Genomic DNA, 26215 nt, shown 5'->3' with positions numbered 1-26215 from the left:
GATGCTTAATTTTGTAATACAAACATTGGGGAGTATGCCTTGAGATGAATGAAGCTAAAGGTAAGGTCTTCCTAGTATTTTTAGTAAAAGTTCATTAAATTATACCTATTTCCACAGAATATATGCTAAAATTAGAATGACAGCCGAAGACTAGTTCTGGTCCCTGTGTAAGATTGATACACATATGCAAGAAGTACTCCATAGTTTTATGTTAATGTTTTTATTTGATTGACTTACCAGCAGGCCCTTTTCCTGCCATAAAGGAAATTGGCAGAGTCCATTTGTACTTTCTCCTTAGCCTGTGAGTACTAGTAGAATCGCCACCATGATCGTTGCAGTGCATGCTAGACCTTGTCATTTGATATTGAAAATAGTCCTTGCAACAGACAGTTATAGCAATGATATATAAATATATGCTTTGTTCATCATTTGTGCATGGTAGTATATGAGAACAGACACAGATACCATAGCTGAAGTTTTATGACACTGCATAAAACTCAGGAGATTGAGAAATCCATTGGAAACTGTAGACCATGATAAAGCTTTATGATTGGCCACTCATTCTGTCTTGTAGATAAGTTTGGGCTTGTGACAGATAGTATAAATCTGTAAAATTTGAATAAATTTTGAGTTGACCAAAAATGAAAATAATGCTGTGCAGAGATTTTCAATGAGATATATCTGGAAGCATTTAGGTGAATATATTGTATGCTAATATCCCCAGTCAAAATTGCTAGCTCCATCTTTATTGGATCAAACTAGAGTGAGAATTTACTATTTGGGGATTTAGGTTTCTCTCTCTCTCTCTCTTTCTCTGTGGACACAAAGAGCTTCCCTGGTGGCTCAGACAATAAAGAATCTGCCTGCTGTTCATTCTTGATAAAGAGAAGAAAAGACAAAGAGGAACAGTGTGAAGCAGATGTTTTCCAGAAGTTCATCCATCCTCACCCGTAGTAGCAGGAGAACTTGAAAGACTGTTGAGATATTTAAAGCTATGGAAAGTCTTGTGAAGGCATTATGCTAAACCAGAGAGAAACAAAAATGAAAGAGGAAAAACCAGTTGATAAACTTTAAAAAGAAAAGTTCTCATTCCTGATGACTTATGGAAACATCTTGCCTTCAGCTTATTACAGGTCTTTAAAAAGAATCAAGTCAACACTGGAAGACACATTGCTAGTGTTACCTTTTACTAGATGTTTTAATTTGATTAAGATGTTTACTCAGGACATCCTTAAACTCTTTACTGAATTTCTCTGGATGGGCCCTGGATGATGTACTCTTGTCTCTTCAAAAGACTATATCCGAGTCCTGGATAGGTGTTAGCTTCATTAGAATAATAAAGAGTGAAGTTATTTTTGGTAAAGCACCCAGGCTTTTGAGAGGAAAATGGCCCTTTTATACTTTTCGAAGTGAACCCATCAATCAGGAAAGGAATGGTATGTAGTTAGCATCATCATCCAAATAACGCCAAGTAATAAACAGATTGTCTTCCTTAAATATATGGGACGTGAATCTCATTTGAAAAGGGAAATTAGAGTCTGTGGCCATACCACCCTGAATGTGTCCGATCTCAGCTGAAAAGGGAAATTAAAAAGTACTGTGAGCCCCATTTTTTGGTTATCATCAGTAGTAAGTTTGGTTATAAACTTTGACTTGGTGTAAAAGATTAAACTTTTAGGACCTTTTCTCTTCATCTTTCATGGGCTAAAATTTTTGCTTCATAGAAAATTGCAGTAACATTTCTAGAACCCCTCCATATTTTGCATTTTCTTATAGTGGGTCACGCTTCCTTACTGGGCTGGTCTCTTCACTGATCTCATATTGGTTGAATTTTCATGGAGGCATTCGTGCATGATTAGGCTTCTATTTTCACTGTTGTGTTGGAGTATACTCTAAACCCTTAAATGGAGATATAGCTGTCAAACTTAAGTATCATAGAGCTGTTTCTCTCTTTATATAAAAGATACTACTTTTTAACCATTTTTCAAGGAAAGTATCTTTTTTTCTCATTAAAAAAAAAATCACCCTGTATATTATACCAAATTTCCTTTAAATATTGCTTCTGTGAACTAAATAGGATCTTAATAAATGTTCATGAGCTGTATTGTTGGGTTTTAACCCAAAAGATCACCATCATCCCTGCTTATTTCCAGTCAATTCAGATATGATTAAAAGGCATTTATTTTAGCATGAAGAGAAATTTGATAGTATAGTCTATTTCATTCCTCTTCAAAAAGCCAAAAATATTTGTTATCATGAGTTGCATTTTTATTTCTATTATTCATTGCAATTTTCCCCTTTTCTTTAAATAAGAAAACCAATATAATTTCATGTATAAACTTAAAGAAGTAGATTTTACAAATAATGTATAGTATAATTCTAAAATAACAGTTTTTTCTATCTCCATCTGCTTTTTTAGAATAATCTCTTGTGTTTTGTCGTTGTTGGAATGTGTCAGATGACCATTTGATGCTTATGCTCTGCTGAGAGTGTACAGACTGAGTTAAACAGATACAGGCTTCATCCTTTAGGGGTTTCATGTTTGAATAAGAATACAGAGACAAATATAAAGATGAGGACAGAGACATCTGTTCAGATACCAAATATATCAATAAAATTATTCTGCATCAAAAAATATTTTTAAAAATATCTATCATCTTCTTACACTAGACCTGCAACAATAAAGTTCTGTCCCTTTCTGGATATGGCATTGATAGCACTGATCTTATAGATAAAAGAGAGGGAAACTTTATTGAATTTTTATGTTCCAAGCACTATGCTAAGGATTTTTTAACATGTATTATCTTATTATTTAATTATTACAACATCACTATGAGGTAGTAACCTCTTTTTTTTTTTTTTTTTTCACTTGGTGCTAATAAGGAACTGCCCAAAATTTCCTGAGGAAGTCTTAGTAATTGCAGAGTTCTCCATAAGGTCAGTAATGCTGAGGGTGTTGGAGTAGTGATCTGAACCTTCAGTTTAGACCATTTCTGCTCTGCTGTTAAAACAGCATATATGTTCTCTTTGCTACTAAATACTGAATAATAGCATAATTGAAAAAATGTGGAGGTTTCTAAAATGTTTCTGGTCCCTTCGTTACTCATTTGCTACAGGTGTTAAGATGTTAAGGCTTCAGTCACAGTTAGATTCTCTTTATGGAATGGTTAGCTTTGCTCTTCCCTTTGGGCAGGAGGAGGTACCCCTAATGCTGTCCACCTGTTTTACCAGTGCTTGCTGTTAGTCACAAGGTAGCCTGGTTAATAAAGAGGAATCAAAGAATTAGAATTTACTGTTTTCTACAACTAGAAAAACAAGGCAAACTATTAATGTATTTTTTATTTGAAGTATTAGTCATTCTTGTAGTTCTACATTTCAGAATCGTAATTTAACCACATACGGCTATCTTCATCTGAAAAGTAAGTGGGATTTATAGAGTTACCTGATTTGCAGTTTACTTCTGACTGCCTGCTGCTTGTTTTATGTGAAGCTATGATAATCTGTTTTGACTTCATCACAAAGATAAGAAAAATATTTCCTGGAAAGCTACGTCACTATGGAATCATTTGTCCTATTAAACTGTGTGTAACTATGAAACATCTCTTATTGTATTTTCCACATTGTTTAAGTATGTTTACTTCATAATCTTGTCCTTCTGATTTTCACCTCTGTTAGTTAATATTTAGTTCCTTTTAAGCTTAAATTTTAAGCAATTTTAATTTATCCTGTCACACTAAAATTTGAATTTTTGTAAGTTCAGATTAGGGAAATTAGTACTATATTTTGAGATTTGTTATGTTTTCTTCATTTACCTGTATAAAATTTGAAAATTCATAATTCAATAATCTGAGATCAAATTCTTAGATTTCAAGATTTATTAATCTGTATTTAACCTTATTTATGCCTCTCACACTGGATTCTTTTAACCACTTTAAAGTTCTTGTTCATTTTTATTGATAATCAAAAGTCTATATCAGTATAGATATTCTTGACCTAGATGATGTCATTATTTTAAAAATCCATTAGCAAAACCCTTCCTAAACCTGTTTGTGGACCTTATGTTAGGGAATGATTATCTTATATAATGGACTTCCCTGGTAGCTCAATCGGTAAGGAATTCGCCTGCAGTGTGGGAGACCTAGGTTCGATCCCAGGAAGACCTGGGATCTTCCCCTGGATTGGGAAGATCCCCTGGAGAAGGAAACAGATACTCACTCCAGTATTCTGGCCTGAAGAATTCTCTGGTAGCCCAGACAGTGAAAAATATGCCTGCAATGTAGGAGACCTGGGTTCAATCCCTGGGTTGGGAAGATACCCTGAAGAAGGGCATGGCAACCCATTCCAATATTCTGTCCTGGAAAATCCCCATGGACAGAGGAGCCTGGCAGGCTGCAGTCCATGGGGTCACAGAGTCGGACACGACTGAGCGACTAAGCACATCTTATATAATGCATTAAACCTCTGAAATGTAGTGTTAAAACACCTTTTTTATAGCACTACACATTTAATAGTGAAAATGAATTGCATTCTCTTCTAAAGGAATTTAAATTTTCTATATCCTGGTCATGAGAACTTGATTTTCCAACCTGATTTTCTCTTAATCACTAAAAGAATGTTAGATCTGTTTTCTCATGATCTGCATATAAAGGTCAATGAAGGATAGCCCTTTGAAAGAAATGGATTATGTGCATCCTTCCAGAGCTAGTGTATATTACAGCTGTGCCTTTGGACTCACTTCAACAACAGTTCAGTGACTCTTAGAGGAAGAGAATTTTAGAGGCCCTAACTGGGACTCAGAATAATTGTACTAAAAGACACTTGCTTCCCATGCCTGCATAACCTCTGCAGTGAAATGTTTAAAATTATTCTTCTTATCCCTCAAATCCAATTGGTCTCTCAGTGCTTTTGATTTTCCTTTACAAGGTATCTTCATCTGTCTCTTTTTTGCTTTTTACTAATTGCTACCACTTTTTTGTTCAGGCCCTTGTTACATTTTCCTTGGGATAATTTCAACATATTAGTTTTCCTGCTTACTCATTTATGCTCTAGGATTATAGTGGCCCAAATAAAAACTCTATCCTGGAAAAGTTCACAGTCTTATCAGGAAGTCTAACGTGGATGTAGATAATTTTAATAATAACATATTAAGGTACAATTACAGAAATACATGTAAGAAGCTGACTAACATTAAGAAAGGAAGTAGTTAACTCTGGAAGTAAATATTAAAGAGAGTAATCAGACCATGGAATTATTGAGATTTTGGTCATGTTTCTGTAGCAAGTGTAGAGGCAAGTTTTTGTTCTCTTGTTCTAAATAAAGATTCGTTTGTAATTTTTTTAAAACAGAAGAGCATAAAATTTCCAGTTTATGAGCAAATAGATGCAGCTGAGATGCAACTTTGGCAACTGAGTTAGCCACAAAACTAATGTTTCTCTATTGACTTATCTGAGAATGGGGTGAAAAATATCTTGTCAGTATATGTCTAAGTAGATACACATTTGTTAATGTGTTAGTTAAATCAGATAACATGTTAAATCTATCAGTTATAAAAAATGTAAAACCTTTGGTCACTCAGCATTTATGCAGCTTCTGTATTTGTGGGACATGTATATATATCTATAAAATACAAGGTGCCTGTTGTAGCAAATTGTGGCTGTGTGGGCTTCTCAGGTGGCTCAGTGGTAAAGAATCCACCTGCCAAATTAGAGCCACAGGAGATGTGGGTTCAATCCCTGGGTTGAAAAGATTCCCTGAAGAAGGAAATGGCAACCCACTCCAGTATTGTTGCCTGGGAAATCCCATGGGCAGAGGAGCCTGGCAGGCCACAATCCAGGGGCTTACAAAGAATCAGACACAACTGAGCGACCAAGCACACGTAAGGTGATTAAGCTACAGTAGAGTCAGTATAGATATCCCCTAAATTTTCAAGTGTATACTTCAAGATAGCTTTCTCTTTTTTTTTAACTTTTTATTATGTATTGGGGTATAGACGGTTAACAATGTTGTGATAGTTTCAGGTGTACAGCAGAGGGACTCAGCCAACATATACATGTATCCATTCTCCCCCAAACCCTTCTCCTATCCAGGCTGACCACAGCATTGAATAGAGTTCCATATACAGTGGATCCTTGTTGGTTATCCATTTAAAGTATAACAGTGTGTACATGTCCATTCCAAAGTCCCTAACTGTCTCTTCCCACTGACAAGCAGAATTTTGTTCTTGAAGTCTGTCTCTTTCAGTTTTGTAAGTTCATTTGTATCATTTCTTTTTCAATTCCACGTATAAGAGATGTCACACAATATTTCTCCTTCTCTGACTTAACTTCACTCAGTATGACATTCTCTCGGTCTGTCCATCTTGCTGCGAATGGCATTATTTCATTCTTTTTTTAATTTTTTTTTATTTTTAAACTTTACATAATTGTATTAGTTTTGCCAAATATCAAAATGAATCCACCACAGGTATACATGTGTTCCCCATCCTGAACCCTCCACCCTCCTCCCTCCCCATACCATCTCTCTGGGTCGTCCCAGTGCACTAACCCCAAGCATCCAGTATCGTGCATCAAACCTGGACTGGCAACTCGTTTCATACATGATATTTTACATGTTTCAATGTCATTCTCCCAATATTTCATTCTTTTTAAAGTCTGAGTGATATTCCATTGTACATATGTACCACATCTTCTTTATCCATTTCTCTGTCGATGGACATTTAGGTTGCTTCCATGCCTTGGCTATCGGCTGGTGTTAACAGTGCTGCAATGAACATTGGGGTGCATGTATCCTTTTATATCATGCTTTTCTCTGGATATATGCCCAGGAGTGGGATTGCAGGGTCATATGGTAGCTCTCTCTCTAGTTTCTTAAGGAACCTCTATACTGTTGTACAAAATGACTCTACCAACAAAAATAGCTTCCTTATTTTTAGTGATTTTCTGATGCAGATGTAACATTGATATTTTAGAAATAAATAATTTTTAAATATACTTCTGAAATTAAAATTTAAAATATATAAGATATGCTTTATATATATTTTAAGTTAGAAAGTCTCTGCTATCTTAGCCAGTGTATATAGACTTATAATCCACAGTTAACAGTTATCTGTACTCTGCCTTACAATATTGACTGTAGAGGATTGTACTAGATGTTAGTTGCTGCATTTCGAGGTGAATATTATCAAAGAATACATCCAGTGATGGCAAAGAAGACAACAAGCTATCTCACTTGAATTATGGTTAAAGGAATTGGGGTTAAAAGAACTAGGGAAAATTTTTAGTCTTTGTCAATATGTGAAGAGATAGAAGGCAGACTATTGGAATAAAGAAGTGTAAGAATAACAACCTTTAGGAATAACTTTAGAGGTGCTTCACAAAAACTTCTATATCAGATAGGTGAGCACCCAACACTGAAAATTGCTACTGAACTTTAATTAGGTGACTTATAAGGTACTTTAGTGTTTTAAGATTTTAACTTGACTGGCTTAACATTTGGAGAAAGAAATGGCAACCCGCTCCAGTACTCTTGCCTGGAGAATCCCATGGAGGGAAGAGCCTGGTAGGCTACAGTCCACGGGGTCGCAAAGAATCGGACATAACATTAATCTCTTTGTTTTCAAAATATTTAGATTGAAAGTGTGGGATTGAGGTTGCAAAGGCAGAGTTGGGATGACTTATTAGCCAGTGTATATTTAGAAAATTCTCTAGTTGATATCAAGTAATTCTGACATGTTTTCAGAGGTAGCAGACTTTTTCTGTAAAAGGCCAGATAGTAAATATTTTAGATTTTGCAGGCCACATGGTCTCTGTAGCACCTGCTCAACTCTACTGTTTTTGTGTAAAAGCATCATTGATGGTACATAAACATGGTTTCTTGGCTGTGTTTCAGTTGAACTTTATTTAAAAAAAGCAGGTGGTTAGCTGGGTTTAGCCTGTGGGCCATAGTTGGACAACTCTTGCCTTAATTGATAAAATCTGGAAATACCATTCTAATATAAATGGAGAAAGGCTTTCAGTTAAGGAGTTAAAAACCAAATTGTCAAAATGTCATTGTCTTTTTGGCTGGAAGAGTGCACGTCTGGTGTTCCAAATACTGAATTGCCCATTGAATTAAGAAACGTTTTGCTATAAAAGTCAAGGGACAATGGAGAGTCTGAGACTGTTTTCTGTTGTTCATTTCTGCTGCATATTTTGTCCTTAAAGGTGTGTTTTTACACCTTGGTTTACTGTTTATTTGATTATATCATTTATTTGAAAACAAAACTTTTAAGAAACCTGAATTTAAAAATCATGAAAAAATGTCATGGTATTCTTTTGTTCAAAATACTTAGAGACTCCCTTTTACTTAGAGTATACTACATAGAATTCAAACCCCTTCACTTGGAGTCTGTCCTCTTTTCTTGTGCCCCTGTGTGTCTCTCAGTCTCTTCATTATCACATATCCTGCCTATCCCCATGCATTTCATACTCAAGTAGTAAAAAAAGTCAAACTTGTATTGCTGGTAAAGGCTGCATTGTTTTCATGGTCTTTGCACATACACTTTTATACCTGTCTAAAACTCCCTTTTCACCTATCTGCCCCAGGTCCAAGCCACTTCTCTGCAAAATCCCTATTAATCTGTAATGCTGTACATAAACTTCCCTGGTGCCTTCCCTAGCCTCCTCAGGCAGTTGGAGATTTCTTGTGACTTTTCCAAAGTTCCTCTTCTGCCATATAACAATTTTCCATTGTTAAAGTTGTTCCTGGGTCTTGTTTTTCCCCAACAAACTCAACAACCAAAGAGAAAGCACGTATTTACCATTGTTTTCATACTATTTAACGTAGAACTTGGCACAAACAAGTATTTCTCCAAAAAGGGTGATTAAGCCAGGGATTCCTTACACCTAAGCTGTAAATAGCCATACTAATTAAATAGGGATACACGGGGTCTGGGGAACAAGCCACAGTTGCAAAAATCCCAGCATCTGAGCCACTCGATACTGTTCGAAATTCGTCTTTGAGTCTTGCAGTTCCGGTTCTTCCTTCAGACTTCAGCACTTGACTCTGGTACTGCTTTGTGAAGCTGAAACTCCTTGTTTACTTGCCCCCCTCTGTAAAAGAACCCAGTCCTCTATTCCTATCACTAACTGATGCCATTCTTGAATAATTCGTAAAAACTTGAAAAGATACTATGGGTATACTTGACAGGTTTGTTAATTATATTTAACATTTTTTGAGTGCTTACAGTGTGCCAGTCTCTTTGCTTACGTGGTATTCATATATTACCTCATCGATACCATGGTCTGATGAAGTGTATACTATTATCCCAACTTAACAAATTGGGGCAGGGGGCCAGGGTGGTGGTGGTGGTGGTGATATAAGGTTTGGTGAGATGAATTGAACTGCTTAAGGCCATACAACTATTAACTAAGGCAGACAGAATCTGAATCCAGTGTAACTTCATAGCCTGTTCTTTTATTCACCATTATTCACCACCAGTGAATATTCCTGCCATAACTGTATGGTTATAATGTGTACTTTGAAATCATGTAGACCTGGATTCAGAATATTTAGTATTTACTGGTGGCAAATAACTTTACTTCTCTGACCCTCAGTTTTCTCATATGTAAAATGTTTATTACTTATCCCAAAAGGGTATTGCATGCATAAGTGTAAGATATCTACTAAATAGTGAGTGTTAGCTCCATTTGTCTCTTCTACACTTCTTGTGAAGTAGTAGAGTACTGGGGTACGAGGACAAATAAGAAAGTTAGCTTCCTCTCCCTCCTGTAGAGTACTACCAGTGTGGACCAGTGCCTGCTTTCCAGAATCTCCCAGTATTTTATGGCTATGATCACATTTATTCTCTTAATGAGAAGGGTGTGTCTCAAGTATTTCATAGTTGTTAATTGCCCATAAATACACTAAAGTAGAATAAGGATTAGAATCAGTGATCTCTTGGGTACTAGACTTCTCTTTCGCTAATTCTTAGGAAACATATGGGACTTTGGGAGTTGTTATTTATTATATAAAATAGTTGCCCTCATGATTCCATAACATAGACCTGTTAGTGCCATTCAACAAAGAAAACTGTAAACACAGCTGCTGCTTTGGTATGGTTTGTGGTTTGGTTTTGTTTTTATTTGAACTTTTTTCTGCAGGCAGATCATCACTTAAAAGTAATCATTTGGCATTTCTCCTTGCATTCTTCAAATTTTTTTGTGTGTTTTTTAAAAGCATAGCCTAACTCATTTCTGTAATTATGCTCTCAGATTGATCCATCTGTTTTTTTTACTAGCCAATGAATTTTCTTTTAAAAGTATAGAGAATAGGATAATTTTATTTTAAATCCTATAACCTCAGTGAGTCTCTTATAAATTTGAAGAAGATGTTTTCAAGTATTAGAAAAAAATTGTACATTCCTTATTGTCTTTCAACTGATCTCTGTATTTCCAGAGGTAGGGAGGGGGCTTGAAATTCCTGCCAATTTATTCCTCATCTCCTTCTTCGTGTGTTAAAACTCTGAAGCATACCATAAACACTTGTTTGCAACTGAGAATGGGTACTGCAAAAACATCTAATCAAAATAGATCCTATTGCTCTCTCTAGGTTTCATAGGCTGTGTGGAGAAAGAGGAATTGTAGGGGGCAGATGGAGATGTAGTAAGACAGTTAGGCCTTTGCAGTGGTCCAGATAAGAAATAGTAGTGGACTGACCCAAGACATTAAGAAATTCAAGGTACAGAATTAACACAATTTGTTGATGAATTAGATACTGGCTTGTACGCAATAAAGGAGTCAAAGACAGTTTCTGGATTAAGTATATCCTGCTCTTCACCTCTTTCTCACTGTGTGTGTTCCACTCCTGCTTATCCTTAAAGAATTTAGTTTAAATGTTACCTTCTATGGAAAACTGCCTCATTCCAACTTCCATTAAGTTAGGTGACCACTGTATGTGCTTTTATAAGCACCTGGTACTTCTTCATGAGAGGTTTTTTTTTTTTTTCCTCCCTGTTTTATACGTGTCAGTTTTGTACCCCACACCAGCATGCACATAACCTTCACACTCTCGATGTTGTCTTGTGAGGGCAGAGGCCATGCCTGTCTTATTCATCATCATATTCCCGGTACCTAACATGGTCCTGGGGACAGCACCAATACATTGTTGGTGAATAGGGTCATTTATAGCTATTGTCTATAGTGCCTGATAGAGTAATTGAATACAGTTAAGTTGTCTGGGGTTTTTTGAATCATTTCTCTGGCTTAACTTTTATTTCTTTTTTATTTTCTTAATATCTCTGACCTTATTTTTTTTCTTATAGTTTTATAGTTTAGCTTACTGAATAACAAAATATAAACCACAGTAAAGAATATGCCTGCAATGCGGGAGACCCAAGTTTGATCCCTGAGTTGCAAAGATGCTCTGGAGAAGGGAATGGCAACCCACTCCAGTATTCTTGCCTAGAGCATCCCATGGACAGAGGAGCCTGGCAGGCTCCAGTTTATGGGGTTGCAAAAAGTTGGACACGACTGAGCGACTAACACTACTACTTTCTGGTAAAAGGGATGGATCATTGCAAATTAACCATCCTATCTCAAAGAAAATGCATTGATGACACTTTTATTATACTGAATATATAACTAAATTATACTTAAAGACAGAATCATCAAAGGTATCACTTAGACAATAATCAATACAAAAAAAGGAAATTACAAAGATTTTTCTTTCTTAAGAAAGAAAAAAATACTAAACTGTGTAAATTCTAGTTACCACAGAGTAGAGGTAGTAGTGTAAAAGGAAAAGGATTTGACTTCTCTAGCCTTTACTTTACTCATCTTTAAAATAAAAACAGTGGTGGTGGTTTAGTTGCTAAGTCATGTCTGACTCTTGCAACCCCTTGGACTGTAGCCTGCCCGGCTCCTCTGTCCATGGGATTTTCCAGGCAAGAATGCTGGAGTGGGTTGCCATTTCATTATTTTTGCCTAAAAGCCTTTACTTTACTCATCTTTAAGAACAGTGGAACCATGGTCTAAAAGGTCCTTTCCAGGCCAAATTCTGTTGTTCCATAAAATAGAAAGGAATGATATATAATGGGAATTTTGGTTTCAATTGCAGCTTACTATTTATTCTCTCCATAGCTCCAGCTCTGTCTTGATAAGATCTGACCTTAAAAATCCATTCAAATAAGAATTTTTTATTGAATGAATTTATTAAATGTGATTAAATGCAAGTAATTGTTTTTTCTAATTTCTGGTTTGGAATCAATTCTTTTAGCCTGTGCTTAGTCGCTCAGTTGCGTCTGACTCTTTGCAACCCCATGGACTGTAGCCCACCAGGCTCTTCTGTCTATGGGAATTCTCCAGGCAAGAACACTGGAGTGGGTTTCCATGTCCTCCTCCAGGGCATCTTCCCAAACCAGGGATCGAACTCAGGTCTCTTCTGCATTGCAGGCAGATTCTTTAGTGTCTGGGCTACCAGAAAAGCCATCTTTTAGCCTAATTAGGAACAATAATATAAGATGAACTATAATTACTTACTCTAATCATTTCAAACTACAGAAAATGAAATTTTACATTTAGTAATGCCATATGTGTATTCTTTGATGGTTCCTCCTTTAACATACTTTTTCTTTCTTTGATTTAGATTTCTGCTTTGGGACAGTTACACCTCTAATTCCTTAAAGTACTTTTATATGTAAAACTTGTAAAGGATCAGAACAATGCCTCCAAGACCATCATCAGGTGAACTGTGGGGCATCCACTTGATGCCCCCAAGAATCCTAGTAGAATGTTTACTACCAAATGGGATGATAGTGACTTTAGAATGCCTCCGTGAGGCTACGTTAATAACGATAAAGCATGAACTATTTAAAGAAGCAAGAAAATACCCTCTCCATCAACTTCTTCAAGATGAATCTTCTTACATTTTCGTAAGTGTTACCCAAGAAGCAGAAAGGGAAGAATTTTTTGATGAAACAAGACGACTTTGTGACCTTCGGCTTTTTCAACCCTTTTTAAAAGTAATTGAACCAGTAGGCAACCGTGAAGAAAAGATCCTCAATCGAGAAATTGGTATGATAAAATTTTGAAATGGCATTGTCATCCCATTCTAAATGCAAATAACTATGAAGCTTAACTGTTTTCTCATTAATAAAATATTTTGTCTGAACTGGTTAAATAGATTTCAATCATTACAATTCTAAAGTATTTTTTGACTGTTAGGCTAAGGGACTATTTTTAACACCTTGGTATTATTCTGTAAAGTTTTCTTTAAGAAGTATCATATGAGGGAATGAGGGATGATTTATATTTGTTATATCCCAGTTTTGTTTTCTAAAAAATAATTGATAATGAATAATGTTTGCTACTTTTGCTCCAAATTACTGAGCCTATCATATTTTATATATTAAACATATTTGAGATTTTGTCAATTCTTACTATATGTATTCATCAAAAATTTTATTAACACAGAAAATTCTTTATTGTGATCGTCCATATCTACCAAATTCCTTGTTTATAACAAGCATGGTCTTACTGTGTGTTTAACAGAATGTTATATCCTTTAAGGTTTTGCTATCGGCATGCCAGTGTGTGAATTCGATATGGTTAAAGATCCAGAAGTACAGGACTTCCGAAGAAATATTCTCAATGTTTGTAAAGAAGCTGTGGATCTTAGGGATCTTAATTCACCTCATAGTAGAGCAATGTATGTTTATCCTCCAAATGTAGAATCTTCACCAGAACTGCCAAAGCACATATATAATAAATTGGATAAAGGTAAGAAAATTACTTATCTACCATAAATGGCCACTGTAATGAAAACTTCTATCTGTACCTATATCATTATACAGTCTTTTTGCCCTAGCTAGATGATAAGCTTCTTGAAGTCAGGGACTGCTTGTACTGACAAGATATAATTGACTGCCAAGTACACAACTTGTATGCAATAAGTATTGATGGGGTGAATGAATATGTGCATGTGGTTCTGATCCCTTGGTGAATTGTCTTAGAATAAAACTGAAAAGAAAACGTTGAATTTCAAATTCACTGTTAACAGAATTACAGCTAATTATATTTTTACAAATAAAAACAACTATAAATAGAAATATTTTATGAAATTATGGTGAAAGTTAACACGTTCTTACTATATACAAAGAAAAAGTAAATGTTAGATGCAGTGTTTAACTCTGATCATAATGAGTGATAATAATGACTTGACTACTGACAATATATCAGTTTCTAGAATTAAGTGAACATGAGAGTATTTAAACTGCATTGTTTTAGAAATGAAAATATCATGTATCAGATAAATATTTGTGCTTTTCAAGGTAACAAAGTGAAGTTTTTAATGGAAAGTTATAGAATAGGTTTACTTATTAAACATAGTATTCTGTCAGTAGAATAAATTAAGGCATCTTATTATTATTTCAGCCATATTATTCTAAGTAGTTTAATGATTATATAACATAAGATCTTCATTTAAAATTCATTTCTACATTAGCATAGTTTTAATCTTTTCATTTTCATCTTCTTTTTCTTGATCCCCTAGCTTTACACTTCATTAATCTTAAAGGAAAAAAATAGAAAATTTATTTTCTTCCCCTTCACTCCCCCATCTTTTCTCATTCTGATTCAACATCTCTCTTTAAGTCTCCATGGTTCTTCCCCATAGTTACGAGGCACACTTGTACTTAAAGTACTGTTGAACCTTTGATGCCATCATGAATCACTCTTCAGAGGGGTTGTATGTATGAAGTATGTCATGCAGTTTAGAATGGAAATTAGTTTGGTCTCAGATACTTGCAACACACAGTAGTCACGGTTTTGTGTGCTTGCCTTAAAACATGAGGCTGGGGCAATGGTTTGTCAGCCCTATCAGATTTGAAGATTTGCTCTGTCTACCTGACATTTACCTGTATTTAATTATGGTTGATTATAAGTCATTTCCAGAGAAGGCAATGGCACCCCACTCCAGTACTCTTGCCTGGAAAATCCCACGGACGGAGGACCCTGGTGGGCCGCAGTCCTTGGGGTCGCTAAGAGTCGGACACGACTGAGCGACTTCACTTTCACTTTTCACTTTCATGCATTGGAGAAGGAAATGGCAACCCACTCCAGTGTTCTTGCCTGGAGAATCCCAGGGACGGGGAGCCTGGTGGGCTGCCGTCTATGGGGTCGCACAGAGTCGGACACGACTGAAGCGACTTAGCAGCAGCATAAGTCATTTCTCTTTGTGGTTAAAGTAATGGTACTGCATACTTTTTGAAACTTGTCTCTTGAAAAATGAAATATATGTGGTGATTTCATTTAATGTTATTTTTCTATTTTAGGGCAAATAATAGTGGTGATTTGGGTAATAGTTTCTCCAAATAATGACAAACAGAAGTATACTCTGAAAATCAACCATGACTGTGTGCCAGAACAAGTAATTGCTGAAGCAATCAGGAAAAAAACTCGAAGTATGTTGCTATCATCTGAACAACTAAAACTCTGTGTTTTAGAATATCAGGGCAAGTATATTTTAAAAGTGTGTGGATGTGATGAATACTTCCTAGAAAAATATCCTCTGAGTCAGTATAAGGTGAGTAACAAGTTTTAAAGATATTAATTTTAAATTTAAAAGGTAATAACATTGGGAACTGGTACCTGTATTTAGGATGCAGTTTTTGAAAATTTAATTTTTTTTGGCCACACTACTTGGCTTCCAGAATCTTAGTTCCTTGACCAGGAATTGAGCTCTGGTTTTGGCAGTGAAAACGCCAAGTCCTAATTACTAGACTGCCAGGGAATTCCCAAAACTAAATAATTAGTATTAGTAAATAGCATTAATAAGTTTATTTTTTTACACTATATTTAGTTTGAGAGACTGATGAATTTGAGAGGACCAGTGCTATTCTTTTAGATTTTATATGATTAATATTTGGGGACCTGACTACATGTATATGGGTAAGCTGAGTAACAGTTTACAGTTGTAACAATAGTTATGTCATTATTCAGATACAAACATTTGATGACGATTTAATTGTGCCATGAGGTAAGATATAATAATGTTTCAGGTGTTTTACAAAAAATGCATTATGTGCTTTTTCTGGATACCCCCAGTTCTATAGTAGAAATACTTTTATAGCCAATAGAAATTTTAAATAACATGAAACTTGCCCAAAAGGCTTTTCATGTGCCATACTTTTCAAAAAAGGGCTTGTTGTATTTGAATACGCAGTGTTAGCAATAAAGTAAATGTTCTTTGTCAAAAAAAAAAAATTGGCAGTTATATTAACACCCAAATTGACTCTACGGACGTGAGTCTGAATGAACTCTGGGAGTTGGTGATGGACAGGGAGGCCTGGCGTGCTGCGATTCATGGGGTTGCAAAGAGTCGGACACGACTGAGTGACTGAACTGAACTGAACTGAACTGAATGATTTTTATCCTTTTCCAAACAGTGGCACTAGAAGGAATTAAACATTTCAAAATCCATGATCTACAGTTAATTAAGATGCACTGTTAATACTTCTCTACTCTATTTTTCTATTCATTAAATAAGTACCTATAAGAAGCAACCATATTTGTACCAAGCATATGTCAAGTACTGATTTACAGTACCTAGTAAGACATGGTTTTGGCTTTTAGTTTGCTTACATTCTACTAGGGCTTATAGGTAAGGAGGTAGATTTTTGTAATATGTGTACAGTAGTGCTATGTGTATATGTGCTTAGTCGCTCAGTTGTGTCCAACTCTGTGTGACCCCATGGACTGTAACGCCCCCAGGCTCCTCTGTCCATGGAATTTCCCAGGCAGGAATACTGGAGCGAGTTTTCATTTCCTTCTCCAGGGGATCTTCCAAACCTGGGGATCGAACCTGTGTCTCCTGCATTGGCAGGCCAATTCTTCACCTATTGAGTGATTAGGGGTATACAGTAGCATTTATATTAAAAATCTGTATCCTGATTATCATTTTAAAGTTCAAACCAATGCATTTTAATATTTTTTAAAACATATTTCATAATTATTAGTCTCCTTTCTTTGTGTGTGTGTGTGTGTGTGTGATTTTTTTTTAAGAAATGTTTCTCAAGAAATGTTGGGACGAAAGAACAAGTGGGCAGCAGCTCTTGGATTTTACATCAGTATGACTTAATACATTGAATGACACAGACTTTCTAAATATGTTGCTTTTTCCTTTAACAAGTACAGTGTTTTCATAATGAGTATGTCCTGATCCTTATTTTTAATTCTTTCTTCTTTCTTTTTTTTTTTTTTTCCAGTTGAAGGTAGAACTATAGTCTCAAAAGCTGACCTTGGTTTTTCTTTTCTTTTATACAATTTATATACCAGGAGGTGCTTGGCTTATCTGCGCTGTAACCTAACTCCCAAATGTTAGTGTTTTAAATGTTATAAATATAGCAACTGCTAAAAAAAAAAATCTATAATGTTTGATTTGTTTAATCACCTTTGCAGATTAGTATGTAAATTATCTCATAATACTCTTTGCATTTGGCTTTTAAAATGAAACCTTACAAGAAATGGCTTCTCCCCTCCCACCTTAATCTCTTACAGTATATAAGAAGCTGTATAATGCTTGGGAGGATGCCCAATTTGATGCTGATGGCTAAAGAAAGCCTCTATTCTCAACTGCCAATGGACTGTTTTACAATGCCATCATATTCCAGACGCATCTCCACAGCTACGCCATATATGAATGGAGAAACATCTACAAAATCCCTTTGGGTTATAAATAGTGCACTCAGAATAAAAATTCTTTGTGCAACCTATGTGAATGTAAATATTCGAGACATTGACAAGGTAAGGTCAAGTGTTGCTGTTTATAATTGATATAAATTATTTTATATAAATCTTTTTTATTGAACTATATCATAATCTGTTGACCTGCAGTACGTTTTCAGTTGGCTAGAAAACATCTACCTTAGTTTGTAGTCCTTTTCTGTAATTCTAATAATTCTAATATCTGTAATTCTAAGCTCTTAAAACCAAACTTTTATAGAATTCATTTGGCAGGAAAACCTGACCTAGTCTGAAGCAAGGTTTTTTATAATCTTTATCCCACTTAGTGTAAATATCCATATGTTTTGTTGTAAGAATATTAATAACTTCTCTATGAAGTGCTGCTCTAACTGCTAAGAGTACTAAGTAATATTTAGTATATGTACCAATTTATTGTTCTGAAATTTGTAAAACTGAATTACATAACTGGCCTAAAAAGGGATTGTGGGCATGCGTTGAAGACAGCAACATATTGGTGAAAAAATGTACATCATTTATTAATTTACTATATATGGGAAGAAAAAGAGATCAGAAAAGCTACATCTGAACAAAAACTTTTAGTTGATTCTCTCATTCATATCAGTTAAGTTGTTTTGATAATGTTTAGTATTGGTCTTGTCTAGTATGTGTATGCGTATATGTATGTGTATACACATAACTTTTTTTCCCCTTAGATTTATGTTCGAACAGGTATCTACCATGGAGGAGAACCCTTATGTGATAATGTGAACACTCAAAGAGTACCTTGTTCCAATCCCAGGTAAGGAAGTATATGAATTTATATTTTCAAAAGTCATATTAGTGTTTAACAGTATAATAAATAGAAGTAGCATATTTTACATTATTAGTTTTATGCAAGTCATATATAATTCCAAGACATTTAATATAGAACATAAGGACATTCCATCAAATAAGTATCTTCATTCGGGATCACTTTATTTATATTCTCTAAAATGTTACTGGAACAGTTTTTCTGATTCTCTCTTTCGTTGTGTCAAGGAGAAAACAGAATGTGGTTATAGTTTTGTGCTGATGATTCCTTACAGTAGGTCTAAAAACCTTGCATTTTATTCCTTTTTAAACTCCATTTCCATTAAGAAGTGAGAGTTGGCAAATAACTTCAGAGCTATACTACTCTGAGGCAGTTTCCTTTACAACACTCCCAAGAATACATGTTTATCACATTCAAGTAAAGAATTTTGGGGAACAAACCAATTTCTTAGTGGGAGGAGGAGTTATTGGAAATGTTTAAAAATGATTACCGCCTAGATAAAATGAAGAAATAAAAACGGTAGTATAATTCAGCAACTTTCCATCTTGCCGTTTCTTTGCCTTTGTTTATAGAATCATTGGGGAATAAAAGTTTATTCCTGAATATAGTAGTATTTTAAGATAACTCAAATTGGCTTTAAATGTTAAAGTAGACTTTTTAGACTAGCAGTAGAGCTAACTAATGGATCTTTCAGAAGTAAGTTTCATAATGAGTTCAGACTGAGTTCTAGAAAAGTCAGGGAAAAGTTCTGGTCTTGTCATTGCTAGAGGTGCCACCCTCCTAGACCATAGGTAGAGTTCAGAGAGATGGTAGCCTTCTCTACCAGGAAGAAGGAATATAATTGCCATCCTGCCTGAACCATTGTAGGTCAGAAAGCAGGTTAGAAGTTACGCTGTGGCAATAAACAAATTCAGAATCTTTTAAAATTTTTGTTAGACCAACAAAAGTTTGTTTCCCATTCGTACAGCATATCTGTCACAGGTTAAGTGGGTGCTTTAGCAAGGAGCATAAAAACAGTATTTGAGGAAATAATAGCCAGAAATTTCTAAATTTTGGTGAAAACTATAAAACCAACAACCTAAGGGGTTCAATAAGCCCAAGGAAAGACCCCAAAATATTGTTAGATTTATCTTAATTCTTTCAAGTAACAAAAATAAACAGACTTTAGAAAAGTAAAAGGTAAATTTATTTAATGATATAAGATCAAAATGTCAAAATTTAATATATTAAAGTAGCTATTTAGAAAGGATTTCTGTTTTATTATCTTTTCTTTAAGAATATCTATAAGGTAAAATCCCTATGGAAGTAGTATAAAGACTTAAGTAAATTGTGGAGCTTTTCTGTACTTAAAAATCAGAGATAAAAATACATGAAGTTATTAGAAAGATAGAATCTTAAAAATTCTTACTGAGATTAAATGATTTTTCCAAATTTGTGCTTTCTATATGCTAAATAAATTAGATACTTTATGATTTCCATATAAATGTTACCAGTTATCTCCCAAAATCAGAATAAATTTGGAATATATATATATATAAAACGATTGCTTAAAACTAAAGAACTTAACTGGGTGGTGCGTGTTTGTGTGGACTTTAGAAGAAGAAAAGAATATGCTTTAGTTGGTTAGCACAGTACTGAACAACTATAATACATTAATAAGACAGCTCTCTTAAAAAGTGTGCAGAAAATTTTTCATTAATTATGAGCAATTCAGAAGGTTTCAGTGTCGTAAAAAGCACTAGGTATGTTTGAGATACACCATCTAATTTTTCTTGAATTACTATGAACTTAACAAAGCTTACAGTATTTCTTTTCCCTGCATTTGTTGTTTGCTTTCCCTTTAGATTTCCTTCTAGCTCAGTTTCCCCATTTTAAATGTAAGTCTTCTCTGTGTAAATGGACACTTGAGCTTTTAATATGGACTAATTACTGTTCTAATTTCTTTATGTTATCTCATTTAATTTTTACAACAGCTGTATGAGAGTTGGTGCTGTTATTAGTCCCACTTCACAGATGAGAAAACAGACAAAGCAAGGGTTACACATTTAGTAAAATAGTAGAAACAAGATTTTACTCCAGTCTGACTTCTGAATTCATATTTTTAGCCATTACTATTTTTTAATTAAAAAAAAAAAGAACTACTTATTGTATTTGGTTCTTTATAAGTATGTATACCAAATATAGACATAATTTCACATGTAACAACCAATAAGTTAAAGGGAACTTATGAAAATTTGAATAATTTATATCACTTTTTGTAGTAACTTTTTCCCTCTCATTATGTCAAGTTTTATTACTTCCTGTGAAGTACTCTGAAATTTAAATACTTTCTCCTTATGTATCTTTTATTTTATTTATCTACTGACTTATTTAAATTAATGGGCTCTTCTGAGTGAAACTACATCATACATAAGAGTAATTAAATATAATTTTAATCATAATAGGAAATTAATTTTATCTTTCTGTTTTTTAGTTTTTAGCTTTTTACTTTTTAGTTTCCTTTTTCTATTTCCATTTTCTATAAGTGAATTTGTTTTTCATTTTTACCAAAGTATAGCACAAATGCATAAAATTATACAAATCATGATTGTATAGTTCAGTGAATTATCACAACATGAATACCTATATAACCACTATGCTGGTCAAGAATTAGAACATTTACCCGCATTCCAAAAACCCCTCCTCAACTCCTTCCCAATCCATTAATCTTCTCTCCTCCCCAGAGGTAACTGTTGTAATGCTGTTAGTTTTGGTTGTTTCTAAATTTTATATAAATGGACTCAAGGAGTTGATATTCTTTTGTTCCTGGTTTCTTACAGTCAATATTATGTTATATTGTAAATAACTAGTGTTCATTTCCATTGATATACAGTATGCCATTATATGACCATACTACCATTTATCTATTTACTGTTAGACATTTGGATTTTTTTTGAAGTTTGGAGATACTATATATAATTCTGTTAGCATTCTGTTCAGGATTGCATACATTTGTGTGGTTTTATACCTAGAAATGGAGCCAAGTTATGGATCAGTTTTAGTAGATTATGGTTTCCAAATTGGTTGTACAAATTACACCTCCCCTAGCATGTATGAGATTTCCTGTTAATGCACATCCTTACCACCCCTTAGTATCATCAGTCTTTATCATTTTAGCCATTCTCTTTTATAGTGTTATCTTTTTATTTTTGCATTTTCTGGATGACAGATGATACTGACTACTCTTTCATGTCTATTAGCCATTTAGATTTGATCTTGTAAAGTTTCTGTTCCAGTCAGTCTCTGAGCTGGTTTTCCTTTGATTTATCTTTCTTTTAGTGATTTATAGGAATCATTTATATAGTCTGGATAAAGTCTTTTTTGGTAAATTCTTTTTTTCTTTAAAATTGTTCTTAGGTGGAATGAATGGCTGAATTACGATATATACATTCCTGATCTTCCTCGTGCTGCTCGACTTTGCCTTTCCATTTGTTCTGTTAAAGGCCGAAAGGGTGCTAAAGAGGTAAAGTATCAGAAAGAATGGTAATATTCACTCCTAAAAACCCCTGAATATACTGCTGATTGAATTTTTCAAGAAATGGATATTTTTTCCCTTACTTAAAAATTAATAAATCAAACATTTAAAAATAATATATTGATTTAAAGAATAACTTAGTAGAGCTTCCAGAATTTATTTTATGATGAATATGTCCTCAGTTCATACTGATAAAACTTTTAATGTGCACAGTGACTACACGTAAATATGTCTTGCTTGCTTTGATTCATATTTCCCATTTATAATTTTAAAAATATGTGTACTTTCAAATGGGGAAAATGAAACTACACTTGGAAAAAAATTAATGTGACTTGTTATAGATACAATTTAAAAGGCAGTTGTTGAATTCTCCTTTCTGGCAAAGAAAAGTATTTTGAAATGTGTTTTATAATTTAATCTACAGAATAGTGAACATTTTTCTGTTTCTTAAGGAACACTGTCCATTGGCCTGGGGAAATATAAACTTGTTTGATTACACAGATACTCTAGTATCTGGAAAAATGGCTTTGAATCTTTGGCCAGTACCTCATGGACTAGAAGATTTGCTGAACCCTATTGGTGTTACTGGATCAAATCCAAATAAAGTAAGCTTTTTATTATCATAAATTAGATTTTTTTTCTTTTTTATGTGTGTGATAGTCAAGTATAATATGTATAATAACTTTTGTTCCATTTCTTAGGAAACTCCATGTTTAGAGTTGGAGTTTGACTGGTTCAGCAGTGTGGTAAAGTTTCCAGATATGTCAGTGATTGAAGAGCATGCCAATTGGTCTGTATCCCGTGAAGCAGGATTTAGTTATTCCCATGCAGGACTGGTAAGGCAAATCACAGAGTTTTCCTTAAGTATCAGTCATAATCAGTGCATTTGCATACCTACTTTTACTCTTTGAACGGAAAAGGTTTCATGTGTTTTAGTTACACTGGCATCAGTATTACAGGCTCTAGAACAGTATTGCAATAGAATACAATCCTGTATGCTAATATTTTTTTTGCAGTCTGCTTCTTAGTTTAGCCTGCCTCGTTTAACAAATATTTTATTTAATACTGACTACACATATATATTTATTATACAGTAGGTTGTTGTTCAGTCACCCAACCATGTCCGATTCTTTATGACTGCATAGACTGCAGCATGCCAGGTCTCCCTGTCCCTCACCTTCTCCTGAAGCTTGCCCAAGTTCAAGTCCCTTGCATCGATGATGCTATCCAGCCATCCTATCCTCTGATGCCCTCTTCTCCTTCTGCCCTCAATCTTTCCCATCATCAGGGATTTTTCCAATTAGTCGTATCTTCACATCAGGTGACCAAAATGCTAGGGCTTTATCTTCAGCATCAGTCCTTCCAATGAGTTTTCAGGGTTGATTTCCTTAAGATTGACTGGTTTGATCACATTACCGTCCAAGGGACTCTCAGGATCTTTTCCAGCACAACAGTTTGAAGGCATAATTCTTTGGTGCTCTGCCTTCTTTACGGTCCAGCTCTCACAACCGTACATGACCACTAGGAAGACTATAGCCTTGACTAGACGGAACTTTGTCAGCAGAGTGATGTCTCCACTTTTCGACACACTGTCTTAAGTTTGTCATAACTTTTCTTCCAAGGAGCAAGCATCTTAGTTTCATGGCTGCAGTCACCATCTGCAGTGATTTTGGAGCCCCCAAAAATAATGTCTGTCACTGTTTGCATTGTTGCCCCATCTATTTGCCATGAAGTGATGGGACCAGATGCCATCATCTTAGTTTTCTGAATGTTGAGCTTTAAGCCCACTTTTTCACTCTCCTCTTTCACTTTTATCAAGAGGCTCTTTAGTTCTTCTTCACTTTCTGCCATAAGGGTGGTGTCATCTGCATATCTGAGGTTATTGATATTTCTCCCAGCAATCTTGATTCCAGCTTGTGCTTCATCCAGCCCAGTGTTTCTCATGATGTACTCTGCATATAAGTTAAATAAACAGGGTGACAATATACAGCCTTGACGTACTTCTTTCCCTATTTGGAACCAGTCTGTTGTTCCATGTCCAGTTCTAACTGTTGCTTCCTGACCTGCATACAGATTTCTCAAGAGGCAGGTCAGGTGGTCTGGTATTCCCATCTCTTGAAGAATTTTCCACAGTTTGTTGTGATCCACACAGTCAGCGGCTTTGGCATGGTCAATAAAGCAGAAGTAGATGTTTTTCTGGAACTCTGTTGCTTTTTCGATGATCCAACAGATGTTGGCAATTTGATCTCTGGTTCCTCTGCCTTTTCTAAATCCAGCTTGAACATCTGGAAGTTCACAGTTCATGTACTGTTGAAGCCTGGCTTGGAGAATCTTGAGCATTACTTTACTAGCGTGTGAGATGAGTGCAATTGTTTGGTAGTTTGAGCATTCTTTGGCATTGCCTTTCTTTGGGGTTGGAATGAAAACTGACCTTTTCCAGTCTTGTGGCCACTGCTGAGTTTTCCAAATTTGCTGGCAAATTGAGTGCAGCACTTTCACAGCATCATCTTTCAGGATTTGAAAAAGCTCAACTGGAATTCCATCACCTCCACTAGCTTTGTTTGTAGTGATGCTTCCTAAGGCCCACTTACTTCACATTCCAGGATGTCTGGCTCTAGGTGAGTGATCACACCATCATGATTATGTGGGTTGTGAAGATCTTTTATGTATAGTTCTTCTGTGTATTCTTGCCACCTCTTCTTAGTATTCCTTCTGCTTCTTTTAGGTCCCTACCATTTCTGTCCTTTATTGTGCCCATCTTTGCATGACATGTTCTCTTGGTATCTCTAATTTTCTTGAAGAGATCTCTAATCTTTCCTATTCTGTTGTTTTCCTCTATTTCTTTGCACTGATCACTGAGGAAAGCTTTCTTATCTCTCCTTACTATTCTTTGGAACTCTGCATTCAAATGGGTGTATCTTTCCTTTTTTCCTTTGCCTTTTGCTTCTCTTCTTTTCACAGCTATTTGTAAGGCCATCCCATTCACTAGTTTTATTGACCGCAGTGCTTCATAAGGTCCACTTGACTTCACACTCCAGAATGTCTGGCTGTGGGTGACAGATCACACCATTGTAGTTATCTGGTTCATTAAGATCTTTCTTGTACAGTTCTTCCATGTATTGTTTCCATTTCTACTTGATCTTGACACAGTAGGTACCAGGTAATAAACTTGTGACCTAAAGAGACCTCTACTGTTTATACAGTGTGCTGGTTAAAATAGGCCTGAGACTGGTAAAAGCAGAAATATAAGATTACAAATTATGCTGAGTGCCATAAAGGAAATAATAGTGTGTCAAGAATAACGAACTGTTTGGGGAGAAAGGATAGTGTACCTTGGGCGCAGGAGAGACCTCTCTGGGATAGTAACTTTGAACTTGAAACCAAGGTGTATGTGTGTTGTTAACTGGGCCTAGAAGCAGAGGAAATAGCATATCACAATAGTCTATACCGGACTTCCCTGGTTGCTCAGTAGTAAAGCACTCAAATGCCAGTGCAGGAGATGCAAGTTCGATCTCTGGGTTGGGAAGATCCCTGGAGAAGGAGATGGCAATTCACTCCAGTTTTCTTGCCTAGGAAATCCCATGGATAAAGGAGCCTGGTGGGCTATAGTCCATGGGGCTGCAAAGGAGTTGGACATGGCTTAGCAGCTAAACAACAATAATAACAACGTAGTCTCTGCTAGAAAACAGTATATATAAAATGGAGTTTAAATATTGATCTGTTTGTCTGATCTTGGCTGTAGTTTTAGAACCAGAATGTAACTGGGTTCAAGGATCATAAACTCTCCCTTATTTTTCAAGGCAAAAGTGTCAGTACTGAGAGAATATTTTTGTTCTTTGCTGTCTCTTTTCCCAGGTTCGTAATTTGTCACCTTTTTCTTTGGCCTAAAGATTATAGATAGACCATTCAATGAATGTGGGTCTTGAAACATGCCTGCTCCCAGTAATAGTGCACCCAGAGGCAGTCTGGAATCCTACACTTAGAAACTTTATTAGTTTAACTTTATTATTAATAGTTGTGTTCTCAGTAAGGAGTTTATCAAATTTTTGTAAATGGAATAATAATAATAGTGATAGTAATCTTCCTGGCTGTGTACTTTCAAAGCTATGTACAAAATGTTTTGTTAAGTAGAAATTAATTTAAAATCATTTCTGAATTCTGTCATTTACTAAA

General features: G+C 35.1%; 1 protein-coding gene across 3 annotated transcripts in view; it reads left to right on the top strand.

Moving 5' to 3' along the window:
• The window catches only part of PIK3CA (phosphatidylinositol-4,5-bisphosphate 3-kinase catalytic subunit alpha), a 92820-nt gene that overhangs the window by 42801 nt on the left and 23804 nt on the right, over positions 1-26215 (top strand). For all 3 annotated transcript variants that reach the window (XM_061415328.1, XM_061415338.1, XM_061415344.1), the window contains 8 exons: positions 12622-13049; positions 13545-13754; positions 15308-15558; positions 17532-17777; positions 18431-18516; positions 21925-22030; positions 22495-22647; positions 22744-22878. In XM_061415328.1, the coding sequence (XP_061271312.1) occupies positions 12698-13049; positions 13545-13754; positions 15308-15558; positions 17532-17777; positions 18431-18516; positions 21925-22030; positions 22495-22647; positions 22744-22878 (1539 nt within the window). In that variant the 5' untranslated portion in view covers positions 12622-12697. The remainder of the gene's footprint in view (positions 1-12621; positions 13050-13544; positions 13755-15307; positions 15559-17531; positions 17778-18430; positions 18517-21924; positions 22031-22494; positions 22648-22743; positions 22879-26215) is intronic.

The sequence above is a fragment of the Bos javanicus genome, chromosome 1, assembly GCF_032452875.1.
Source record: "Bos javanicus breed banteng chromosome 1, ARS-OSU_banteng_1.0, whole genome shotgun sequence".
Taxonomy (NCBI): domain Eukaryota; kingdom Metazoa; phylum Chordata; class Mammalia; order Artiodactyla; family Bovidae; genus Bos; species Bos javanicus.
Note: the sequence above shows the minus strand (reverse complement) of the source record. Positions and strands in the feature narration are given on the sequence as shown.